This window comes from Carassius carassius, chromosome 49, assembly GCF_963082965.1.
Source record: "Carassius carassius chromosome 49, fCarCar2.1, whole genome shotgun sequence".
Taxonomy (NCBI): domain Eukaryota; kingdom Metazoa; phylum Chordata; class Actinopteri; order Cypriniformes; family Cyprinidae; genus Carassius; species Carassius carassius.
The window spans coordinates 18,862,458-18,888,423 of record NC_081803.1 but is presented as its reverse complement, the minus strand read 5'-3'; the positions used below and the strand labels follow the sequence as shown (position 1 = coordinate 18,888,423).

At 36.6% G+C, this 25,966-nt stretch overlaps 3 protein-coding genes across 4 annotated transcripts; 1 reads left to right on the top strand and 2 right to left on the bottom strand.

The window, feature by feature from the left end:
• Nucleotides 1-2,818: 2,818 nt before the first annotated feature.
• Nucleotides 2,819-6,978, bottom strand: LOC132132694 (BTB/POZ domain-containing protein KCTD9-like). Its single transcript, XM_059545177.1, has 12 exons — nucleotides 6,786-6,978; nucleotides 6,582-6,703; nucleotides 6,441-6,484; nucleotides 6,260-6,359; nucleotides 5,560-5,615; nucleotides 5,327-5,455; nucleotides 5,019-5,086; nucleotides 4,828-4,923; nucleotides 4,598-4,747; nucleotides 3,771-3,876; nucleotides 3,555-3,688; nucleotides 2,819-3,466 (listed from the first exon to the last, which is right to left on the bottom strand). Exons 1-12 carry the CDS (start codon nucleotides 6,831-6,833, stop codon nucleotides 3,350-3,352), a joined length of 1,170 nt encoding a protein of 389 aa, XP_059401160.1. The 5' UTR covers nucleotides 6,834-6,978; the 3' UTR covers nucleotides 2,819-3,349.
• A 746-nt stretch (nucleotides 6,979-7,724) lies between these two features.
• Nucleotides 7,725-14,380, bottom strand: LOC132132695 (beta-centractin). Its single transcript, XM_059545178.1, has 11 exons — nucleotides 14,176-14,380; nucleotides 13,267-13,331; nucleotides 12,519-12,594; nucleotides 11,823-11,948; nucleotides 11,246-11,370; nucleotides 10,944-11,160; nucleotides 10,747-10,839; nucleotides 10,297-10,471; nucleotides 10,154-10,215; nucleotides 10,034-10,074; nucleotides 7,725-9,309 (listed from the first exon to the last, which is right to left on the bottom strand). Exons 1-11 carry the CDS (start codon nucleotides 14,221-14,223, stop codon nucleotides 9,207-9,209), a joined length of 1,131 nt encoding a protein of 376 aa, XP_059401161.1. The 5' UTR covers nucleotides 14,224-14,380; the 3' UTR covers nucleotides 7,725-9,206.
• A 436-nt stretch (nucleotides 14,381-14,816) lies between these two features.
• LOC132132569 (E3 ubiquitin-protein ligase MARCHF5-like) lies at nucleotides 14,817-19,568 on the top strand. 2 transcript variants are annotated; one of them, XM_059544997.1, is made up of 7 exons: nucleotides 14,817-14,943; nucleotides 15,492-15,591; nucleotides 15,678-15,880; nucleotides 17,506-17,636; nucleotides 17,711-17,894; nucleotides 18,727-18,893; nucleotides 18,980-19,568. In XM_059544997.1, the coding sequence occupies exons 2-7, from the start codon at nucleotides 15,563-15,565 to the stop codon at nucleotides 19,139-19,141; spliced, it is 876 nt and encodes a 291-aa protein (XP_059400980.1). In that variant the 5' UTR covers nucleotides 14,817-14,943; nucleotides 15,492-15,562; the 3' UTR covers nucleotides 19,142-19,568. The 2 variants fall into 2 exon arrangements, with proteins under 2 accessions (XP_059400980.1, XP_059400981.1); XM_059544998.1 differs by having other exon boundaries at nucleotides 14,839-14,943; nucleotides 15,483-15,591.
• The last annotated feature ends 6,398 nt before the right edge of the window (nucleotides 19,569-25,966 follow it).

Genomic DNA, 25,966 nt, shown 5'->3' with positions numbered 1-25,966 from the left:
GGTGTTGTACAAGTGTAAATAATATTTAGACCTAATTACTGGGCAGATGTTCACTACAACATGGGACTTTAGGCAGCAGCAGTGCTCATCTGCTCATGTTGATGGTTTTTCCACACACTCAGGTCCAATCAATCACTGTGGCAGCGCATCCTGGTGAAAAGATTTCACGGTCTGTTACAGTACTTATCTGCTGAGATGAGCTACTGACCGTCATGGACTCTTCTCATCAACACTCTTGGGTGTTACTGTAGAGACACTGCTGCTCCTGCTGGCGGCATGATGTTCTGCTGTAAATTTATACAAGCATCCAATAATTTCTAGTAGGACTGGACGATTTTATCGATTTTATTGCCTGTGATTAAAAAAAATACCATAGCAAAAACAACTAGATTAATATAAATTTCAAATAAACAGTCAGTAATAAGATAGGAACAAACAAATCAATTAGCAATATCATAAATAAACGCAACTAAACAAAATTCCAGGTACGGAAACTGTAATTAAAAGTTTAAAAACACTGCATTGTTTTCTTTTTATAAATAAAATAAAGATTAATCAAGTAAAGTTATTAAATATATTCAGTCAAGATCAGTGAATGATTTTCTTTTGTTCTTTGATTAACATTAATGACAGGCAGTGCGTTTATTAGGCTGTTGTCTCTTTAAGCAAAAATACTGCACATGTGTGTTTTCTTTCTCATCCGTTTATGTTCACGTAAGACAAAAACGGCTGCGTTTATGATGATATAGCCTACTGATGTAGTTTTCTGTGTCGTAGTTTTGACTCGGAACAACCTTTTTCTACAGTTAAAATATACAGAACTGTCCGAGAAAAACCGGGAACCCGCAGCGCGACTGCCGAGTGCCGACCGCTGCTCTCTGTGCACGCGCTTGTGCTTCATGTGCGCTGCACAAAACATGCTATAATAAGTTTTGAGATTCTAAGCTACTTTAGTGATAAATCACAGGACAGCGCTGACAACTAGTTTCTGTGTTCCTCTGTGCGCGTTATCTTCATAGCTACTGTTTATATGAGTGTTCGTGCCACAATGCAGCTGCGCGAACATGGTAGCTTGATATAATAATACACATCCGATCATCTAATCGCTTGAATGTCCAAACCATAAAACAAATACAACTGGGAAAGTTTAGTGAAGACGCAAGGCTCACCGCTCACGCGCCATCACTATGTGTTGAACAGCTTGATATAATAATACACATCCGATCATCTAATCGCTTGAATGTCCAAACCATAAAACAAATACAACTGGGAAAGTTTAGTGAAGACGCAAGGCTCACCGCTCACGCGCCATCACTATGTGTTGAACCGCTGTTCTGTCGATTTGTGCTGCCTTGTCGAAAAATGCTACCGTAGCTCGAATCGATAGCAGAGTCTGTCGATTTTTGCTGCCTTGTCGAAAAATGCTACCCGAAGCGCGAATCGATCACAGAGAATGTCGATTCATTCTACCCTTGATATAATAAGTAAAAATTATATACAAGTAAAAATGACATAATTGTAAATGTACAATTATAAAATTCAAAGTTATGAGTACCTACTACATACGGCACTGTACTGTTTTTTTTAAATGGCGTGAAAAGTAAAAATCATCAAATATTCATATTTGACCTGTCAAAGCAAACCTTTCCTTGGTAACTGAACTTTATGAGTAGCATATTCTGATAGACCAACACGCCCTATCAAATAATGCTCCCAGTGCAAATTCACTTTATTTTACATCACTACTCACTCCATATGCACTGTATGAATATGGAGAGCATGTTGACAGATACTTTGTCATCTTTAAGATGTTAGGAGTAGCATATTCTGTAATAGCACCTTTAAGATGTTAGGAGTAGCATATTCTGTAGATATCGCAATGCTCACCGTCCGTCAACCGAAGTCTGGATGCCTAGATTTATGGGCGTGGCAACGCAGAACACAATTGTGAGTCTGCACATGCGCAGAACCAGTAAGTAGCACATCTCGATGGGTAGCATGAATCGACAGAACACCGGCGTTCACCTCCGTGTTTTGCTTTTATGCCACTGACTGGACGGGGCAGAGTCATGTAGTATGACATACGCGGTAGTATGCTTTTAAGGGGGAAGTATTAACAGGATTAAAAAACCGAAATAACCGACATGGGAAAATTACGTCGGTTAGAGGTTATGATTTTCGGTTTTGATTACTTTTCGATTAATCGTCCAGCCCTAATTTCTAGTATGGATGATGATTTTCACTGTTATACTACCAAATCCGTTGTTTTTATGACTAATAAATAACATTCACTAAGCAAGTAGATCTATATTTCATATTTACAATTCAACATTTACTGAAATTTTTTTGTCTCCATATGCTTTATAATACGTGACTCCCATGATGAAACACATCAAACAAGACTATTAAAAATCAAATTTTGAGACATTGTTTTAATGACAGTGAAGCACGTTTTCCCCAAACCTCCCATTGCTGTGATGCATCTGATTTTTTTTTTCTTTTTTAACAATTTATATTATCCTTAGATTAGCATTAGTTCATCAGTTTTATTTGATTCTTTTATAATGATTTTTTTATGTTTATTTCAGTTAATGTTTATTTTATTTCAAGTGAAAAAAACTAACAAAAAACAAACAAACGTGTTTTTTAATGGTACTGAGAATGAAATATCTGATTGTCAATAAACAAACAAACTAAAACAAGTTATACAGCATCTGCTAATCTAATCAAAACAATTATAATATTATCATTTTGCAATGTTTGCACTGAAACATTGTGTGCATTGCAGTTAAGATTGGAAAAATAAAAAGGCCAAAAGTTCTTTCAATCCTCAGTGTTTGACTTTATTGGATCTTAACAGGGCTGGTGACATCAAACTAGCAAGTTTCTAGTGGATGTTTTCCCTTCTGCATGCACCACAGTCCGAAAACACCTACTTAACAGTGAAACGAGCAAAACAGTGTAAAATCGGCACGCTTGAAAAGTTGTAAAATTGCACATTCGCAGAACAGGCAGATTCTTAAATCAGAATCAGATGCAAAAACACAAATATCAGATGTTCAGTTCACAGACCAGCAGTGAAACATGTAGAAGCTTGGCACGAACACACAATGTAATGCAGAAAATATCAAGCCACGCTAAACACAAATATATCTTGAAATGACAAATGTAGCAAACACGATCCATAGTAATGCAATAATACATCAAAATAATATTCTTGAGGCAACAGTAGACAACAGATGAACAGATAATATCAACAGGCTTATGGTTACATGACAGTCATTACGTTTTCAGGTAGGTTTTTAATTAAAGCTGCTCTGTGAAGAGGCCGCAGTCTTACTGAAGGATGCTATCTGACACTCTGTGACATGTGCAGCGGTGTCAGCATCTCCTCAAAAATGGCCCCCTTTACGTTGGAGCCTCGCAGATTTGCCTCCTGAAGATCACAGCCGGACAGGTCACAGTTCTGTTTGATAAAAGAAATGAAAGTGAAAAACACAAGATGACATGACAATCTACAGAACGATTCTGAAACCAAACAGACGTTCGCTCACCTCTAGATCGGTTCCTGCCAAAGTGGCCCCCCGCAAGTTACAGTTCTTGAGTTTGGCGTTCTTTAGCGTGGCCACGCGGAGGTTTATACCCGTCATCTGACTGCCTTCCATATCCACCCCCTTCAGATTGGCTCCTTTGAGGAAATGACAGGCATTACGTCTTGAGAATATGAGATCCAAGCGAAGCAGTTCAGAAGTCAGGTGTGATCATTTTACCCTCTAGATTTGCTTTAAGTCCCGCGGGATCTTCAAAATTACAGCCTTTGAGAGACGCCCCTTCTGCATTGGTGCAAAGCATTTTCACACCCTGTAAATTGGCACCCTGGGAAACATGCAAAAAGACCAAATCAGAATCACAGACAGACAGACATAAATGCAAGATAAATGCTACAACGAAAGGAGTCAAAGGGAGCGAGTGGGTGAAAACCTCCCCACAATAAATAGACAAATAATATTTTGCATTAATACAATGAAGCCTATTTTTAACAATAAAGATGTTCATGGCAATTAAAATGGTCAATTAAGCAATTAAAAGTATGGCAACAAATACCATGATAAATAAATGATTGTTCAAACTTTTGAGTTTTTAAGAAATTAAAGCTTCTATCCAGCAAGGACACGATAAATTAGTCAAAAGTGACAGTGAAGACATGTATAATACTACAAATCAACATATTCGAATGATTTCTGAAGGATCATGCGACACTGAAGACAGAAGAAAATTCAGCCTTGCAATCAAAGAATAAATTACATTATAAAATATATTAAATGATATGTTTGATCAAATAAACCCCAAACTTTTGAACAGTAGTGAAAATATTTTAAATATTATTTCAAAATCAAATATTTAATTGGATAACTATTATTTTACAATATAGTAATGAGACCTTGCTTAATCTCGTTAAATAAATAAATACATGCATACATTTAATTAATTAATAAAATAAAATAAAAAAACGTGAACAAAACAGGTCTACTTTTCTTTAAGCAAAATAAAATTGTGAAGTATCATATAGGCCGGTCCCTGACAGGTACATCCTTACATCTAGATTGGCATTGGAGAGGTCTGCTCTCTCCAGGTTGGTACCACAGAGGTTGGCGTGTGTGAGGTTACAGCGGCTGAGGTTGGCCATCTTGAAGTTGATGTAACGCAGGTCAAGACGAGAAAGATCTGCCCCGCTGAAATTCAGGCCCTAAGTAAAAACAGTTTACATTGAGATAATGCACAATAAAAGAAAAAATAAACCAGTGCAAATATTCCATTGCTTCCTACCTGACATCGAAGTTCTGATTTAGTCGGCGTGGCAAGCAGAAAACGCACGAACTCTTTGCGGGAGATGGGGGAGTGATCATCAGGAGGCTGAGAAATCTGAAGCAGGACAAAACAGCCATCATTGCTATTTATTTCCACGTTGAATAAGTCACCTTTTCACCTTTATATAACTTCTTAAGCATAGTTTTTACCTTAATAACACCTTCAAGCTGCTCAGCAAGACGTTCGATTCCAAAGAAACGAGCTTCTTCAAGCACGCCTGCATACATAGGTACTCATTTCATATGCAAAGAGCTTAGCCAATCACAACAGAGCTCATTTACATATTAGAATGCCAGTCACACACACAAAAACCAAAGGTACAGTACCAAAAGAAGGATATTTATCAGAAAGTTATAGAGAAAAAATGCTCATGAAAACTAAATTCTGATGGTTTTCGGGTAATAACCCTTAGGAAATACATAAAATACTACAAAATGGTACGTCTCTGCTGTCTTACCCAGCAGATTGATGCCGTCATTGATAATGAGCTGTCTGTGTCTCAGGTAATTTAATATGGGCTCAAAGTAATCTGGACTCCGATCAATGAGATACGCCCCTTGCTCGTCGTGTTTGTTTCCCCAAACATCTGTCAGGAAATGACAGAAAAGAAAAAGTGCAGTATGAATAAAAGCAGTGGCATGCACAAATATTTTGAACATTAGACAGAAAAATAATTAGTTCAGTCGTCACCCTTGTCTCTGAACATGTGAGCCAACATGCTCTCCGGTTCTTTGACCAAAGTGCTCCTAAAAACAACAGAAAAGTGTTAAATTATCCCCCCCCCCCCCCCCCCAAAATTACATTATTGTAATGCAGAAGCGATTAAACTTTTTAACAGGAAAGGCCAAAAATCAAACTTGATTAAAAACTGTGGGCAAAAGTAAATATTGCATTATATCCAACTATATTATAAATTAGAAATTAATATATGCTTCAATGACAAGTTTTTTTTCCCCTGCTCTTTTGATATGGCATGGTGTTTTGGTTTGGGCACCTCTGATGTAATGCATTCAAAGATTGTTTTTTAATAATTCCCATTGTTATCATTGATGATTATTATCATTAGTTACGCTCAACACCGTAATAAAGTAAAATCTTTTTTGTAATACATGTTTTTTTAAAATCAGCATAATTAATGACATGACAACAAATACTATGAAAGAAACATTTTACTTACATTAAAATTACCATATTTAAATAAATCACATTAAAACCATATATTTTATTCCACATTATAGTGATAAGAAAGAAATGTTTGGGCTTACTTGTCATGAAAATAATGCAAAAAAAAAAAAATATATATATATATTTTTTTTTTTATTATGATGGTTGTGATGTTTAGATTATGGATTACGGTTATTAAAATTAGTATGATCTGTTTTGACATCACCGTGTGGTTGTGAACCGCCGGCCTCCCACATTGAGGGTGATCCAATCTGTCTGTGCCCAGGAATGAAACTCATGCGGACTCTCTAGGTTATTTGGTGGATCTGTATAACATTCATAAATAAAGAGAGAGTTAAGGCAACAGAAGACGCACATACCAAATTAAAGTTAAATGTCAAACTCACCGATAAAATTATCTCCTTCTGATATATACAAGACATCATCATCTCTGTTTCAGAGAAACACCAAGTGTTTTATGTTTATGATAATGTACAGATGTAAATATGCATTTTTATATATACAAGGGAACTAGTTATTGTTCTTACCTGATTAGGGCTATATCATCAATAAGACCTCCTTTCCCATTGTATATGTTGGTAGCTTTTATTCCAAATTTTGTACTTGCAACTGAGAGTAGATCAGCTAGAGTTCCATAAACTGCTACCACCTGATGAAAAAGTCACAAAAGGAGATTTATTCAGAAAGCATGCCTTATATTAGCAAGACAATAGATAACAAAACACCCTCACCTTGCCATTGTGTGAGGCTCCATTCACAAACAGCGTGACTCTTCTCATATCCGAGGTTATAATGTGACTCTTCAGTGTCTGTTTTATTTGTTTATAGACTCCACGTTACTGTTAATCATCAAAGCATTTCCGATTATTGCAGAAGACTGTTTACTTCCGTCATTACTGCAGCCAATCAGAGACATAATGCAGAGTCCATAGACGTCTGTGGCAGAGTCGAACGAATGAGGTGGGCGGGGTTAATATATCGAAATTCTTCTCTGATTGGACAGGTACGATGGGGCTAAATAATAGTTTTGCTTTTTCCCTTCTGTTGATTTACATTTCAGTCGACACTGACATTACTCTCGTGTCGTTATTTAATAAAAAAAAAATATAAAGACCGCTTGTGAAGCAATACAAAGATGACCTGGTCACATGATTCTTGTTACTTTTCTCAGCGCTGATCATGATGGCCGAATCACAGTCGTTTCCAGTTACTTGATGTAATCGCTTTATTTCTAATTGATTGGATTAATTCAACAGATTATATTTTTGTGTTTAACTGTCTCCAATAAGACTTTCAGAGCCATCAAGAAAACTTGTTTGAATGGACATCTTTATAAGAAAATTTTTGTGACTTTCACATTTAATTTATGCATTAAGCAGATGCTTTTATCCAAAGCGATTGACAGTGCATTCAGGCTATACATTTTTTACCAGTCAATAATAGTAATTAACGCTAATATGTTACTACATAATTTTAATAAGTAGATTTAGGGACCTCTAGACTTACATTAAAAAAAAAAAAAATGAGTTTTTGTTGCATTACAAAGTCACACCAACTACATGTGACAAAACTTCAGCAGTCTTGAAATCCACTGTTAACAACATCAGCAGGAACGCAAAAGCAGACAAACGCTTGCATTGCTGTTTGTGTTGAATATAACTCACAGAAGCTTATTTCAGACAGCATTAATTTATTTATCATATTTAATTTACAAAATTAAAAGAAAAAGCAACAATTGAAGAAACCGGTTTGTACATTTTGTCATGTTTTTTTTTTTTACAGTTTGAATAGCAATCCACTGTACACAAGGCTTATGATGATATTTCTGTATCTTTAAAAAAAGAAAAACAACCAAGATGGTCTGACTTCCCAATGACGGCACTGGAGTGAGGCAAATCTTAGGTTGGACAAACTGGACTTAAACATAACCCTGCTGCCTCATCATCCCATTAGAGAGCAGCTCTCTTTCAACAAACACTACAGAAATACTAGTGCCAGAAGAGCTTCTAAATCCATTCGGCCACCCCCTGCCTTCGATATTCACATCGATGAGATTTACAATGAAACAACACACAATCTCAGTCAGTTCTGTTGATTTCATGCAATAATCTGGAATTCGGGGATACTCTGAATAGACATTGAAATCGTGCCACAACGACGAGATGTCTCATGGCCACATAAAACTCACTGGACGACTCAATTAAAGCTTCAGTCAACAGCTCTGGTTCAATATGAGAATCATGGGAAATGTTCATAGGAAAAACTTAACTTGAAAGGGCTAATGTTCGCATCAAGTATATTTTTGAGCGGTGACAATTAGGCTTTACAATTTAAAGCAGACAAACATAATTCTAAGAGCAACATAAAAAAAAAAAAAAAAAAAAAAAAAAACTTAAACAACTTTCTTTAAGCCACTTTTTTTATAAACGGATGCTTCCATGTTTAAATGTACTGTATACTAATAATAACACTTGTCGACATTTCAAGCAGCAATAAATCTAGCTATCTATTGTGTACTTCGTATTTCAGTATACATTATTTAGTTCCCTTGAGCTACAGAGTGGTTTCATCCTCGAAAGGACAAGGGGAGCGACACAGACAGTAAACACAGTAGTGTCCATTCCAGTGAATTGTAGTGGTGAGCAATGCTTTTTTTCTATTGTATACGCTCATCATTACACCGCCAAATAAGAATTAAAATACTATGATGAGAACTGTAGCATTTAAAGAAAATGATCGACCTCTTCAGTTCTGGAATGAAATTCTTACAAGAGAGTAAAACAATCACCTTCATGTTTCATTATAATAGATATGACAATATCAAACAGGGCAGGGTAAACTGTAATAAATATCCAAGTGCTGAACTGAAGTATTGGCTTTAAATGAAACAATAGTTAACAGTATTGACTGATGCCCTGTGTTTGATGGGTGCAGAATGAGCAAGGGATGCCTGGTCGCATTCTGCCCCAGTGCTGCTCGTCAGGTGTCCTGAACAAGAGCTGGGCAGGGGACACAGAAGGCATGCCTTAGCTGCGGATGGGAGGCTCGGCAGGTTTGCTGTCAGGACGGGTGGGGAGGGAGGGAGGGTAACAGAGGGAGGCCAAGCGAGAGAGGAGAGGGATGTGAAAGCGCAGAGATGGCCTTAAACCCCATTAAAATGTTTTCCGGTGGATGGCACGGGCGCGATCTTCCTCGTATTCCTTCTTGGAGACCCACATTTTCTTAAAGGTGTCGAGTGAAGCCAGGATAGATCCCCTATAAATAGTAAATGGAAGAACCGTAGGTTAAACACTATAATATATACTAAAACACTTTTAAAAACATTCATTAACATTCGAAAGTTTGAGGTCTGTAAAAATGTTTATGTATTTATGTTTATGTAAATGTTTATGACTTCGATGTCATGCGCATCAAGACTGGATTTCTCTGATGAAAAATAAAGTAAAACATTATTGTGAAACATTAATTCAAATTTAAAATAACTTTATTGTTATATATATTTTAAAATTTAGTTTACTGCTGTGATATTTGATCTTTTTTAATACTTATAATTTTATAATTTTTCATTTCTTATTTCAGATAATACATTTTTTTGTTTTTGGTCATTTTGTTATTTGCTTGTTATTTTTATTAGATTTTGTTATTTTTATTTCCGTTTTAGTTAGCAATTTTAGTGCTTCAATTTATTCAGTAAGCTGTCAAGTCAAGATTTCTAACATTCGCTTAGTTTAAACTTCTAATATTTTTATATTTAAATATAAAATAAAATGTTATTTGTTGTTATTTATACAAATTTAATTCATTTAACAAATATGAACTTTAAAAGAATAGTATTTATCTTTTGTAGCCTTATAAATGTCGTTGCTTTCACTATTGATAATGTAATGCATCCTTGCTGAAAAAAAGTTATTTCTTAAAAAAAAAAAAGGTAGTGTAACTGTTTTATGTTTTAATGTGCCTATATATAATTTGTTCTTACCCTATCCATGTTGAATAAAGTCTCTCCTGTGGTGCAGATATCTGAAACAACAAGAAAAATAAATATTTTAAAACAGATTTCTCCCACCAAGCTTACATTTCTTAGCTGTGGTAGAGGCACCTTAATTTTTACGTCTTTGGGTGCAAGTTTCTTCACTTCACTTAACAACCGGTCTCCAAAACCTGCGAGGAACAAAGACAGAGTTTCAGTTCTGTCAGTGATGGAGAACTGAAAGATGCTTTCGACTGATCTCTTCGTTCTACCTTTGAGGAGCGTTGAGCCGCCAGACAGCACTATGTTAGAGAAGAGCGTGCGCCGCAGATCCATGTCTGACTTCTGAATGGCGAAGGCCAGCACCTCATGAATACCCTCGCTCTCATCGCCAATCAGATCAGGCCTGAAGAGAAGCTCTGGGGCCCTGAACCGTGCTGGACCGATCTGCAGGAGATAAACAGCTGTGAGTAACACATCAACTCAATGTGAAAATAAAATCGACAATTAATACTTAATACACAATTTTTGCACCATAGTGAACAAGTTATCAGCGCACTTTATTCCAAAAATATTTTTTGGACACGTTATCCAAGTTTCTAAAACCCATTTCATTTTGACTTCAGAAAGGACCTGAACTGGACCTCCACTGAATGTCTATAATGTGTAATTTTATGACCATATTACCATACACTAACATATACAAGCAATCTCATTCTTACATCTAGAGTGCTTCCATCGGGGAGTGTGTATTGTGCTTTTTCAGTTTCTAGAGTTTCATCCTTCTGGGGGTTGAGGGAAAGGTAGCAGGCTCTCTGGAAAACCAAACAAAACATTTGTCTTGTATCTAGATTAGAATTTCCAACAAAAAGGAACTGCAAAGAACATGTTGTATATATCCAGATGTGGTGTCTCATACCTCCTTGATGGTGCGCACAACCTCAAACTCTGCAGAAGTGTGGAAATCGTAGCCTTCCTTGCGCAGGAGGAGGCGGAGGTATCGGGAGACGTCACGTCCGGCGATGTCTACGCGCATGATGGAATGTGGGATTGCGAATCCCTCATATATGGGGACAGCGTGTGTCACACCATCACCAGCATCCAGGACCACACCTGTGGTTCGGCCTGTGGCGTATCTGTCAGACAGGAAAGTGTTTTGCATGATAGAGGGAATAAGAGGTGAGAAATCAGGAAGAATGAAATATGAAGTGCTGAACTCACAAACTGAGCACGGCCTGCATTGAGATGAACAGCGCCGGCACGTTGAAGGTCTCAAAGAACACCTCTGCAGCTCGTTCACGGTTTTTACTGGGGTTCAGCGGTGCTTCGGTCAACAGCACAGGATGCTGCAAAATACATAAAAATATGAATGGTTAAGGATTCGTTCAACCAAAACTGAAAATTACCCTATGATTTACTCACCCTCAAGCTATCCTAGGTGTATATGACTTTCTTCTTTCAGAGAAATACAATCAAGAGTTACATTAAAGACTATATTATATTATTCCAGGATTTTTCTACCTGTAATGGACTTCAAAAGAGACCAATGAGTTTAGGTTCCAAATTGTGTTTAAAAATTAATTACTTTTTAATTTTAATAAAAAAAATTTATTGACCAATTCTTTCATTAGCAAGGACAGTCGCTAACTGTCGTACGCGCATTCACGTGAGAGTGGTGTTGATGTAGGCATAGCGTAATAAAATAAAAAGAAAATCTCATTAAAAAAAAATAATATATAACAGTATGTATATTTATATACTATTATTTAGAGTAAATATATAATATATAAAGCCGTACCTCCTCTGAGAAGGTCTGCAGCTGTTCCTTTGAGTACACGTACTGCCAGATGCGCTCCATGTCATTCCAGTCCTTCACAATACCGTGTTCCATAGGATAGCGGACAGACAGCAGCCCCCTGTGCTCCTGCATATACCACAGAAACAAAGAATGCATTTGAGATGACCGAACACCTGAGAAGAGATGATGCCAACCCTCAGACAACATATAAGTTTGATCGCAAAATATACGTTGCTCACAGTCTGTTTGATTACATGACATTAACTAACTGCTCGATTTTTACCGTACATTTCTGCCATATGGACATTAATTTGAGATAGTCACCACTGAACAGCTATTACTAAATATATTATAAATATAAAATATAAAATAAATATAAATTTTCTGTAAAGCAGCTTTGCAATGATTTGCATCGTGAAAAGCGCTAAACAAAGAAACTTGAATCGAACTAAATAGAACACATGATGTTATTACATTAGAATAACACAAGACAGCATGAAATCAAAAATATCTGTCCAAGTTATACAATTATAGTTATATATAATAATTATTATTAACCAATAACTTCACAGGTTAAGTCAAGTCCCTGCCAATATTATTTCTGGCTGAATATTGTGGTACATTATGGAAGTTGACTGTGTTGTGATTATATTATTTTCTTTAAATATAATCTTCAATTAAAATGAAAAGTTTTACCTCAGCTTTGGGTCCAATGAAGAGATCGCCCTCAAGGGCACCAGCCATCACCCGAACATGCTTGGGTCGCCCCACACTAGAAACAAACCTTACCACTTAATATCACATCACATTCATACTTAAATACATTACTGACGTGGTTTTTTTGTTTTACAAACAAATGCCAGTATTTCTAAAAACAATGTTGATAATGTGACAAATTTGATGATATGTATATACAGTATATATGCATACAGTAAAAAAAATAAAAAAAATAAAAAAAAAAAATTCAAAATTATATATATATATAATTTTGATTTTTTTTTTACTGTATGCATATACTGTATACAAATATATATATATATATATATATATATATATATATATATATATATATATATCTGTGGTGGGTAAATTTTTTTGTTTCTGAAAATCTCTTTTTCTCTCCAAAGCTAAATTTCAGTGTCACATGATGATTCAAAAATCATTCTAATATGCAAATTTATTGCACAAACATTTTTTCATATTATCAGTTTTTTTTTAGTTTTGTTTTTTTCAGAATTCTTTGATATATATATAGACTTCAAAAAGAGCAGCATTTATTTAAAATAGAACTCTATTGTAACATTAGAAATATATTTACAGCCACTTTGATCACTTTTAATGCATCCTTGCTGAATACAGTTATTAATAAATAATTAAACTCTCACTGAGCCCACACTTTTGAAAGTTATCCTAATGCAGTAATATCAATTAAATGATTACTTACTAATTCGGGAAACAGTATTTAGGGATCTGATCTCCAGCAAAGCCAGCCTTGATAACCCCTGACCCCTGGAAGAGAAATTGTAAGACAAGTTAGAAATTAAAATTTTGCAGCGAGGTAGTTCTAAACAAACTTGAACTATAAAAGCTCAAACAGTGAATGTGTTGTAAAATGAATCATCTATTGATCTGATCCCTCCTTGTCGTTCTTGAGTCATGAGACAGAGCTGGAGGGAGCTAAAAGAAACCCAACCAGCTACAGACTCAAGAAGAGTCACAGTATGAGAAACAATTACCTACGTTTTCATCATTTTAGTAACCTGTCAAAGTGACACATTCAGGCTTTGAGATCTTCCACCTTCATTCTGATTACCGGTTGTGGCTTACTAGTTCGCTATCTCAAGATTCACCCTTTTGCCTTTTATTTAAATTAATTTCAAACGAAATATTGCATATTAATAAATGTGGCTGTACATATAAGGCGAGGTCACAGCCAGGCATCTTAGCAACAATAACAACTCAAGCTCAAATACAGGCTTTTATGTAACAGATACTCTCTGACAACCATGCATCTTGCAGTATTTCATTAATATGAACAACGTGGAATCATTTATTTTAAGTTTGAGTGATAAATTCAAAGCACCACTGAAATGAATGACAAATCAGCGTTATGCCAATGCATCATCCTGACCAGCTAATGCTTGAAGACATCGCAGTTAAGACAGATACACTGTCGTGCTTTAAATAATGAAGGCAATCGGGCGTGAAACTGTGCACATTATTATTTCAATAAATAAAATACTAAACACATTTAATTTAGCATTGGCCGGCTAGCGCAGGCTTTAGCACAATAGCATTAGCTTTAGCCTTTTAGCACAGACTGGGTGTGGAGGGCCGCTGACATCATACTCACATTATCAATCACGACCGGCTGGTTCGCTATAATATCATACGACTCCATGTTCAGCCTGCGCTTGGGTGCTTTTTTCGGTCAACTTGTTCTCAAGAAGCAACGTTTATGATTTTCTGTTCATGTAAATAAAAAATAACCGTAGCTGCTTGGCAGTATAACCACAGGACAAGCGGTGATGCTTCAACCGAACCGCACCACGGCGGGAGCCAATCAAAAGCACGTAACAAGAAATGAGTGACAGCTCGTTTAGCCAATATGTTTGGTTCTCAGTCGCAGTTGGACAACCTCCTAGAGTCGGTTTGCGATGAATAAAAACAATTGTTGCTTTATTTATTTATTTTATTTTTTTGTGTAATTTTATCTATTTATTTATATCTAATGCTAAAATATATGCCTTTAATTCCATGTTTTTGATTAGAAGCAAAATTATTTAGAGGACACTAGTAGCAGAGTGGATGCTTTATTATTATTATTATTTTCAGAACACTTTTACTTTTTAGTTTTATGCATGTATGCTCTTACAAAAAGTGAGACGATAAATACGTGGTTAAACCATAGACTGTATGGTTAAATACATCAAACGAAGCGTTCTTGGACGTTTTAACAAGTTAGGGACATTTATTTTGACACACGGAAGTGGCTTAACCGGAAGTTGTTCTATAAGGTTGTTGTTGGTTCTGTCCTCCGACAAAATTGAAAGTGTCAAATCAGCCAGAGATCTAAACTAAACGCGTATCAGAAACGTCTACGTTTGCAAAACATCTTCAGGTGAGGATTTACATTTGAATTCGGTTAACACTGTTGCCTGAATGTCAAGTTTCTGTATTTTTTAAATAGCTTTTTAAACGTGAATAACAATGAGGTTTGGGTTTGTTTACGTTAGTTAGTTTAATGCGAGTCATTCCGATTGAAAACTGTGTTGAATCTATACATAATTTAAATTTTAGTTTGTTAAGTTAGAAATACTCTCTGCTATGACATTCATATACGTAACTTGAACCTGATTAACAACTTAAAAACGCAAATAATAATAATATTATTAGTATAATAACATTAACATTCATTGTGCATCTTCAAACCAGTCGTTAGCAGAATATATATATAATTATGCTATATATCATCTTATACTGTAGTAGTAAAAACAATCTTTAGTGAATTGTCTTAAATTCCGTGTAATATGATGGTGCTGATCACCATAATATAAGACCAAACATATTATGCATATTTGTTCATTTTACTTACAGCGGAAGTGTTATTATTGGCAAATATTTTTGTATTTATGTATTGCATTCATGTCTAATGGTCAGTATTAACAGGTGTTGCACATTGAACCTGCTCTGGCTCACTCATGGTTGAGCTGGAGACTGTGGATCGAGCCTGAAGTAAGATGGCCAGTGTAGAAGAACCTCCAGAGAAGTGAGTTTCTCCATTAGCTGTGATTCACAGGACTAGTTAGTAGAACTCTTAGTTAAGTTCTCATTTAATCTGTTGTCCCCCGACAGGCACTGCTGGGTGTGTTTTGCCACGGAGAAGGAGGATCGAGCTGCAGAATGGGTCAGCCCGTGCCGGTGTAAGGGCTGCACCAAGTGGATCCATCAGTCTTGTTTACAGCGATGGCTGGACGAAAAACAAAAGGGGAACAGCGGAGGAGCCGTCAGCTGCCCGCAGTGTGGCACAGAATACCGGATAGTTTTCCCCAAAATCGGTGAGTATTTGTACTTCACCTTTTTTTGAAGGGATAATCTTGCCAACTAATGGGAATAAAAAGATGTAAGTCCAAATCCTAAAATTACTAAAACTAAAATAAAACAAATTAAAGCTAAATGCAAATATAAAATATCCAATAACTAATAAAAAATTATTTTAAAAAAGGTAAATGAAAATTAAAAATGTAAAGCTCAAATAAAATTGAAGTACTAAAATTATTAAAACTAAAATCGAAATTAAAATTTATTAAAACTAAATAGTAATATTAAAAAACAAAAACTAATTAAAAATGGCAAAAACAAAGCAAAAATGAGAGATGTTGCTTTTGCAGTTAACTGAAATAAGTTCAAGTTGAAGTACTAAAATGAGCAAAACTAAAATTGAAATAACTTAAAGCTTAAAAAAAAAAAAAAAAAAAAAATATAAATATATATATATATATATATATATATATATATATATATATATATATATATGAATAAATGCTAAAAAAAAAACTGAAATAATGGTAAATATATATACACAATATACATATTGTATATGTAAATATACATATATCGCTTTTATCCAAAGCGACTTACAAATAAGGACAATGGAAGCAATCAAAAACAACAAAAGAGAAATGACATATAAGTGCTATTACAAGTCTCAGTTAGCTAAACACAGTACACGTAGCAAGGGCTTTTAAATAATATAATAAATAAAAAGAAAACAGATAGAATAGAAAAACAATAGATCAAGCTAGTGTCAGAGGTATTTTATATATATTTATATATATATATATACACACACAATTGCATAATAAATGAAAAGAAAATAGAATACATAAAGATAAGAAAGGTAGTTAGATTTTTTTTTTTTTTTTTAAGAATAGAATTAGAATAGTGAGTGCTAAAGTTAGAGGGTCAAATAAAGATGGAAGAGATGGGTTTTAAGCCGATTCTTGAAGATTGTTAAGAACTCAGCTGCTTGGATTGAGTTGGAGACGTCATTCCACCAGGAGGGAACATTTCATTTAAAAGTCCTTAAAAGTGACTTTGTGCTTCTTTGGGATGGCACAATCAAGCGACGTTCACTTGCAGAATGCAAGCTTCTAGAGGGCACATAAGTCTGAAGTAATGAATTTAGGTAAATGGGTGCAGAGCCAGTGGTAGTTTTGTAGGCAAACATCAATGCCTTGAATTTTATGCGAGCAGCTATTGGTAGCCAGTACAAATTGATAAACAGAGGGGTGACGTGTATTCTTATTGTCTCATTAATTTATGCAAATTTATCTATTTTTTACTTATAAATATATAAGTATATTTCTGTATTCTGAATAAAAATATAAAGAAACCAAAAATGTATAAAATAAAAGTCTAAACTAAATTCAAAACTACTATATAATACTATAATAGTGTATAAATAATAATAAACACTGTTTTATAACATGATTTTGCACTTGTTTTGTAGCCAAACTTTACCATTTAAAATGATCATGTTTTTGACAAATTAGCTCAGAAAATGTGTGGATTCTGATTCTGTGTGGCCTTGCTAATGGCGAGAATTCTGACGTTGTGTTTGGCTGTTGTTTTATTAATTTAATAGTGAAGTGTTAAGAGTGTGGTTTTGTCTCTTCTCCAGGGCCTCTGGTCTACTTCCTTCAGCAGGTCGACAGAGTTCTGTCCAGGGCCAGTCCGTTCGCCGCAGCTGGAGTCGTGGTGGGCACCGTCTATTGGTCGGCTGTTACTTATGGTGCCGTCACGGTTATGCAGGTGTGTTAAAGACAAGATGAGTGAAGCTCGGCTCTCCAGGGCTCTTTTGAACATTTTTTCTACTCTGTTTTCAGGTGGTAGGCCATAAAAAAGGTCTGGATGTGATGGAGCGTGCGGATCCTCTCTTCCTGCTCATGGGTTTACCCACCATCCCTGTCATGCTGGTACTGGGGAAGATGATTCGTTGGGAGGATTATGTGGTGCGGCTCTGGCAACGACACTCCTCTAAGCTCCAGATCTTCAGTGGACTTGTACCTGGTATGTGGAAAACAGGGTTCAGCTTAGCAATAGTTCATCCCATTGTTGTTTTCGTTAACTAAACGTAAAACTATTAAAAGATTTTAATTTGCATTTTCGTTAATTAATAAAAAAAATTGTTTTGAAGAAAATGTAAAATAAACATTTTAATAAAACTTAAAATGAAAAAACTTAACTATTTAAAATTTAAATTATAAAAAAATAAATAAAAAATATTACCTTGCCAACTTACTGAAATAAGTTAAAGTACTAAAATTACTTAAACTGAAATAAAAATAAAATAAATCTTAAAATATAATTTAAAAAAACATACAAAAACTAATCATGATAAATGCATAATAAAACATTAATACAACTTAAACTAAAATACAAAAAAAGCACATAACAAAATTACTCAAATTAAAACGAAAACTAAATAATTACTAAAAATGAGATATAAATAAATTAAGCTAAATATAATAGTTTTTTAATAAAACAAAAACTAATGAAAATGACAAAAGCACATAACAGAATGACTAAAACTTCAAGTAAAAAAATACAATGAAAACTAAAAACTGAAAACAGAAGCTAATTTGTTGAAATACTAAAATCACTAAAAATAAAGCTAGATATAATTGACAATATAAAAATGATCAAATATTAATGCTGTTCCTTCCAAAAATGTAAATTCTGACATTATTTATTCACCGTCATTCCTTTAAGCCATCTTAGTATTTATGATTCGTTGTCATAATCATACCGTAAGCTTATCCTAATTATAATAATATTATTATTATTAATAAAGTATCATTTATTCATTTTTGAAGCAAAGAAATGTAATTTGTTTGTGCAGGCATGGGCCACCCTCAACCCCGCATCCCAGTGGAGGGCAGTTATGGAGGAGACCATCTCTCTGTGTCTCGCACCCTGTGTGGCGCCCTCATCTTCCCCTCCATCGCCAACCTTTTGGGACGCCTCCTGTTCCGCAGGGTCACACCAAACCTGCAGCGCACCATCCTGGTGAGAGCTGAGAGCAGCTAGCATCTACCATACAACCTGCAATTACATTAGGAAGTGTGAATCCTAACCCAGTTTTCCTCTTCTAGGGTGGCATTGCATTCGTGGTGATCAAGGGAGTGCTAAAAGTATATTTCAAACAGCAACAGTACCTCATCCAGGCCAACAGACACATCCTGAATTACCCAGAGCACGAGGGACGAGCAGATGGCACTTTTGAGGACGACAATGAAAACAGTGGCAATGAATGAAGATTATGCACTTGAGGAAATCAACAAATACACTGTAGTATAGGATTCTCAGAATAAAGAGAGACATATTTATGGATGTATAAATACATAATTTCTCAACTTTACATGGCTCTAAATCAGCACAAACACATGTTTGCTATGTGTTACTTAAATGCAAGGATGACTGAAAATTCTTTTAACTGTGAGAAACGTTTGATGGGGTGTTAAAGTGCCTGTAATAGCAAAATACACCAGTAGATGGCGACAAATGCAAAGCTGGTAACTGCACTGTGCACTGATGTCTCTGATGAAGACATCGTCATTTTGGCTGCAAATCTACCAGCAGAATCATGTAAGCATTTTGAGAATGATTAAATTGATTCTGATTGAAGATAAAAAGCAATGGCTCTATGATAACAAAATAAAGGATGATAAACCCAGAAACTTTAACTTTTATGCTTTTAAGATGGGGTTTACTGTCATTGTTTTCAACCTGGAAAGAAACATCTGGACCATTTTACTGAAAAAAATTACAGAAATAATAAGAGAAAATATGAAATATTACTATATTTGCCTATTTTAGGCCTATTTAATTGTTTGTTTGTGTGCATAAAAATTTGTGACGTCGTTTTCATGATTAAATGTATTTTCAGCCCAAATTCTAATTAATTGTAATGCACTTTTTTTTAATTGTTGTTATACTTATGTTAATACAGAATGCCTTCACTGTATTTAAAATATATATATATATATATATATATATATATATTAATTATTTGATTAGTAAAACTAGCTTAAAGGCAGTACAATAAAATTCATGATGTAATGAAATCAAATAGAAATAATAAAAAAAAAAACTAGCATAATTTGCCACCATCGTGAGATTTTAGTAAAAAAAATAATTTACCAATGCAACCTATCTTAATAGTCCTAAAATGTGATTATTTTCTTTAATACTTAAGTGTAATACTTATTTTTCTCTTTTGGTTTTGGGGTCAAGTCTTGTGAAAGGAAAAGCTGTGTGTTTGAAATTAAATCATCAAAATTGTTCTTCCTGGTTACATTTTTTTCATATTACTTTGTTCAGTGTCATTGTCTACAAGTAATCTATCTGAATCAGGAGAGAAATATACACAGATAAACCACCGTTTACAAATGAAAACCATTATTGTAGGAAATAAATATGTAGGATTTTGATGTGAGAGGAAAACGGGATGGACCTTTTCACTGTTATTATGGATTAATGGTATTTGTGTTTCATACAAACAGCTTTTTGCTTCAGCAGATGGTAATTGTCGGACTGGCATCATGTGGATTACTTGTGGATTATTGTGATGTTTTTATTAGCTGTTTGGACTCTCATTCTGACGGCACCCATTCACTGTATTCATTGGTGAGCAAATGATGCAATGCTACATTTCTCCAAATCTGATGAAGAAACAAACTCATCTACATCTTGATCACCTGCTGTCACTGAGCGGCATCACACCCTCTGGTGTCTCCGGTAGGCCCTTTGAAGGAATGGCAAAGACAAGGCTGAAGAAAGGAACCCCATAAATAATCTGTCCCCGCTTTTGATCTCTTATTTCTTTATTTCGAGAACGTGAGGGGAAAACTATGAATAATGCAAAAGTTTGCAGATGGAAAACGGTTGGCTGGGAGAAAAGACAGCAGAGGGAGCGCAATCGGCTCACCCAAGATAACTTCATTTGGGTTTAAAAATACACCCCTGCTCAAAGCCGTAGAACTGGAGCAGTGCTAAACTTAACCCACAAGGCATCTAAAATAGTCCTCTGGGATTGTTGTCTCGCACTTTTAAAGATCTCTGGCAAATATAACCACAGCAGACAGGCTTTGTCAAGCTGCAGATCGTACAGTATAACGTTTGTGACGCAGGAAATCCCACAATTCATCTGTCACTTAGGGGACACACAAAAGTTTTTCATTACAGAAAGGTGTAAATAAATGGCTTGATTTTAAAGCATTTTGGCCAAACATGAACTCTAAGGATTTGGATGGCTGAATCATATGCATTTGCATATAAATGGCATACAATGATTCATGTCACAGCCTTAAAGCAACCATTTTTGTTTTTCGTGATTTGTCTTAATGCTCCAGATGAAAAGAAATGTAGTTTGAGCCATATTGTGAAGTAATGAACGAAGGAACATAAAAAGATACACTCCATTTGTAAGAATGCCATAAAATTATGCTGCAATATCCAGCAGCTATAAGTAAAAAAAATATAAAAGGCAATTTCTGTGAAACATATAATTAGGCACTGATTTTAGATTAACATCTTAAGTATGTATATATATATAACAACAACAAAAAAAAACGAATACAATCATTGGCTGCTTGGATTGAGTTGGGCAGCTCATTCCACCAGGAGGGAACTTTTAATTTAAAAGTCCGTAAAAGTGACTTTGTGCTTCTTTGGGATGGCACAATCAAGCGACGTTCACTTGCAGAATGCAAGCTTCCAGAGGGCACATAAGTCTGAAGTAATGAATTTAGGTAAATGGGTGCAGAGCCAGTGGTAGTTTTGTAGGCAAACATCAATGCCTTGAATTTTATGCGAGCAGCTATTGGTAGCCAGTGCAAATTGATAAACAGAGGTGTGACGTGTATTCTTTTCGGCTTTTTAAAAATGTATCTTGCTGCCGCGTTCTGGATTAATTGTAACGGTTTGATAGAACTGGCTTGAAGACCTGCCAAGAGGGCATTGCAATAGTCCAGCCTGGACAGAACAAGAGCTTGAACAAGGAGTTGTGCAGCATGTTCCGAAAGAAAGGGCCTGATCTTCTTGATGTTGAATAAAGCAAATCTGCAGGATCGGACAGTTTTAGCAATGTGGTCTGAGAAAGTTAGCTGATTATCAATCATAACTCCAAGGTTTCTTGCTGTTTTTGAAGGAGTTATGGTTGATGTGTCTAACTTGATGGTGAAATTGTGATGAAATGATGGGTTTGCTGGAATCACAAGCAGTTCTGTCTTGGCAAGGTTGAGTTGAATATGATATGGAATGATAGCAGTGGTATGAAAAGCCATGTTTCTGAATGACAGAACCTAATGATGCCATGTAGACAGAGAAGAGAAGTGGTCCAAGAACTGAGCCCTGAGGCACCCCGGTAGTTAGATGTTTTGACTTGGACACCTCACCTCTCCAAGATACTTTTGAAAGACCTATCTGATAGGCCTCAAACCACTGGAATGCAGTTCCTGAGATGCCCTTTGCCAGAAGGGTTGATGGGAGGATCTGATGGTTAACCGTGTCAAAAGCAAGATAAGTATTGAAGATTTGGATTCCGCACTTGCCAGTCTTAGGGCTTCAACAACTGAGAGCAAAGCAGTCTCAGTTGAATGTCCACTTCTGAAGTCAGATTGGTTGCTGTCAAGGAGGTTGTTCTGTGTGAGAAATGCAGAGACTTGGTTGAACACAGCTCGTTTAAGTGTTTTTGCAATGAAGGGAAGAAGGGAAACTGGTCTGTAGTTCTCTAAAAGAGATGGATTGAGGGTGAACTCTTGAAGCATAAACATTCCCTAATTAAGTATTTCCATAAAAGAGTATATCGGTATTTCAGAACGAGGCCCTGGTCAAGCTCAGACTCTAAAACTGTATGAATTATAAATGAATCATTTACACAACAGCAACAATAACTGTATGGAAATAAAATGCTAGCCATTGTTAGCCATAGCTCAGGGATTAGAAGCTACCATGCTTAGAAATTGTATTATCTTTTAAAATGTAAATTTCCCACAGATTTTTGTTATGTCAAACAGGATAAAACATGAAACAAATCAACTCATACAATAAATCATAACAGAATTCATCAAATCCATAATACTTACCGATTCTCAAACTTTGACCCTCCCTCCAAAATAAAATCACTTCCTGAAGGACAATGTGATTAAGGAACTGGCTTTTGTCTGTTAAGAGTCTAACTGGATTATTTAACCTCTATGTTTACTTAACTGATAATATGATAAAATAATAATAATATAATTACAATAATATAATAAACTATTTTCTATAGCACCTAGCATCTTAAAGTGCTTGACAAGAATAAGATTAAATAAAACATACAATTATACAATCAATGCATTAAAAAAAAGAGATAAAAAAATAAAATACATTCTATCATGTAGTTTCACCGCGGCAGCGGTCGCGGCAGCCCTCGTGTGAGCCCTCCTCGTGTGAAGACGGACGAGTGTAAAGACAATCGACTCTACCTGCGTGACTCCACCGAGCAAGGACACCGACAGGGCACTTGAGTATTGCTTTTTTTTCCTCTTTCTTCACTTTTTGTATGACTTGTTCTCAAATATTTCTTAAACTTGTAGTCACTATGTGCTTTCAGATCTCTACTATCCCTACTAACACTCGGAGAGCACGCTATGTATGTCGCAGGAAGGCCTGTCTGACAAACCTACGGCCTGTCCCTCTGACCTCTACTACTACGCTCTCTATTCCAGTTGGTCTCTGGAACTACCAGTCTGCAGTTAACAAAGCAGACTTCATTTCTTCTCTTGCTACTCATTCCGGTCTCAACCTCATGGCACTGACAGAGACTTGGATCAAACCTGAAGATACTGCCACCCCTGCAGCCCTCTCCACTAATTTCACTTGTTCCCACACTCCTCGTACCACTGGGAGGGGTGGAGGGACAGGTCTCCTTATATCAAAAGAATGGAAATTGATCTTCAGCCATCACCTACAGGTACTGGTTCATTTGAATCACATGCCATTACTGTAACCCACCCTGTTAAAATCCACTTTGTGGTCATTTATCGTCCCCCAGGTCAATTGGGAAACTTCTTGGAGGAGTTGGATGTGCTGCTATCAAACTTTCCTGAAGATGGTACTCCTCTGATACTGCTTGGTGACTTCAACATCCACCTAGATAAACCACAGGCTGCTGACTTCAAAATTCTGCTCTCCTCATTTGATCTCAAGCTAGTGTCTACTACAGCGACTCACAAATCAGGCAACCAACTGGACCTCATCTACACGCGCTGTTGCTCTGTGGACAATTCTTCAGTTGCTCCACTGCCCACCTCAGACCACTTCCTCATCACTGCTAACCTAGCACTTACTCCTGAAGTGCCTCACACTCCAACGCAGGTCACCTTTCGACGGAACCTACGCTCACTCTCTTCATCTCGCCTATCTTCTGTGGTTTCATCCTCGCTTCCTGCACTCTCTCAGTTCTCTGCTCTGGACACGAACAGCGCTACGGACACTCTTTGCTCCACTTTAACATCTTGCTTGGACAACTTTTGCCCACTGTTGTCTAGACCAGCACGCACTGCCCCATCTGCCCCCTGGCTGTCTGAGGTTCTCCGTGAACATCGCTCTAAACTCAGGGCTGCAGAGAGGAAATGGCAGAAATAATTTTTTTTTGTACAATTGTACATGACGACTTTGCAGTTTTCTTCACAAATAAGACAAGATCCATCAGCGGCCAATTCTCCACACCGCAGACTGAGGACAACTTCACACTGACCGATGCACACTCTTTCTCCTCCTTCTCCCCACTCTCAGAAATGGACGTCTCCAAACTTCTCCTGTACAATCATCCTACTACTTGTCCACTTGATCCGATCCCCACTCACCTCCTTAAAGCGATCTCTTCTTCAGTCATACCTTCGCTTACTCACGTTATCAACTCCTCTCTTCACTCTGGAACATTTCCCTCAGCATTCAAGCAGGCTCAGGTAAGCCCACTGCTCAAGAAACAATCTCTAAATCCAGCGCTTCTTGAAAACTACAGACCAGTATCCCTTCTTCCATTCATTGCAAAGACACTTGAGCGAGCTGTGTTCAACCAGTTTTCTATGTTCCTTGTACAGAACAACCTCCTGGACAGCAACCAATCTGGCTTCAAAAGTGGCCACTCAACTGAGACTGCTCTGCTCTCGGTTACTGAAGCCCTGCGACTAGCAAGAGCAGCTTCAAAATCCTCGGTACTCATCTTACTGGACCTTTCTGCTGCTTTTGACACTGTTAATCACCAGATTCTCCTGTCCACCCTCAGAAAGATGGGCATCTCTGGAACAGCACTCCTGTGGGTTAAGTCCTACCTCTCTGACAGATCCTTCAGTGTGTCTTGGAGGGGTGATGTTTCAAAGTCACACCACCTTGCTACTGGGGTTCCTCAAGGCTCAGTACTTGGACCACTTCTCTTCTCAATCTACATGGCATCATTAGGATCTGTCATTCAGAAGCATTGCTTTTCTTATCACTGCTATGCTGATGACACCCAACTCTACCTCTCATTCCAACCAGATGACCCGACGGTAGCTGCTCGCATTTCTGCCTGTCTGAGTGACATCTCTAGCTGGATGAATGACCATCACCTTCAGCTTAACCTTACGAAGACAGAACTCCTGGTGATTCCAGCTAACCCATTGCTTCATCACAACTTCTCTATACAGCTGGGCTCATCAACCATTACTCCTTCGAGGACAGCTAGAAACCTAGGAGTTGTGATGGATCATCAGTTAAGCTTCACAGACCACATTGCTACAACTACCCGGTCCTGCAGGTTTGCCTTATACAACATTAGGAAGATTAGACCCTTCCTGTCAGAGAAAGCAACCCAACTTCTTGTCCAAGCTCTTGTTCTCTCCAGACTGGACTATTGTAATGCTCTCCTGGCGGGCCTTCCTGCATGTACTGTCAAGCCTCTGCAATTGATCCAGAATGCAGCAGCGAGGGTTGTCTTCAATGAGCCAAAAAAGCTCACGTTACCCCTCTCCTCATCAGGTTACACTGGCTACCAGTAGCTGCTCGCATCAAATTCAAGGTTCTGTTGCTAGCCTACAAGACGACCACTGGCACGG

Coding starts and splice junctions, on each gene's coding strand:
- LOC132132569 (XM_059544997.1), top strand. CDS start 15,563: ATGGCCAGTGTAGAAGAACCTCCAGAGAA. Junction 17,637..17,710: donor GTGCCGTCACGGTTATGCAG/GTGTGTTAAAGA, acceptor CTCTGTTTTCAG/GTGGTAGGCCATAAAAAAGG. Junction 18,894..18,979: donor ACCTGCAGCGCACCATCCTG/GTGAGAGCTGAG, acceptor TTCCTCTTCTAG/GGTGGCATTGCATTCGTGGT.
- LOC132132695 (XM_059545178.1), bottom strand. CDS start 14,223: ATGGAGTCGTATGATATTATAGCGAACCAGCCGGTCGTGATTGATAAT. Junction 10,216..10,296: donor CGGCTCAACGCTCCTCAAAG/GTAGAACGAAGA, acceptor TGTTCCTCGCAG/GTTTTGGAGACCGGTTGTTA. Junction 10,075..10,153: donor CCAAAGACGTAAAAATTAAG/GTGCCTCTACCA, acceptor TTGTTGTTTCAG/ATATCTGCACCACAGGAGAG.
- LOC132132694 (XM_059545177.1), bottom strand. CDS start 6,833: ATGAGAAGAGTCACGCTGTTTGTGAATGGAGCCTCACACAATGGCAAG. Junction 6,485..6,581: donor GATGATATAGCCCTAATCAG/GTAAGAACAATA, acceptor TCTCTGAAACAG/AGATGATGATGTCTTGTATA. Junction 3,877..4,597: donor TCTCCAATGCCAATCTAGAT/GTAAGGATGTAC, acceptor CATGTTTCCCAG/GGTGCCAATTTACAGGGTGT.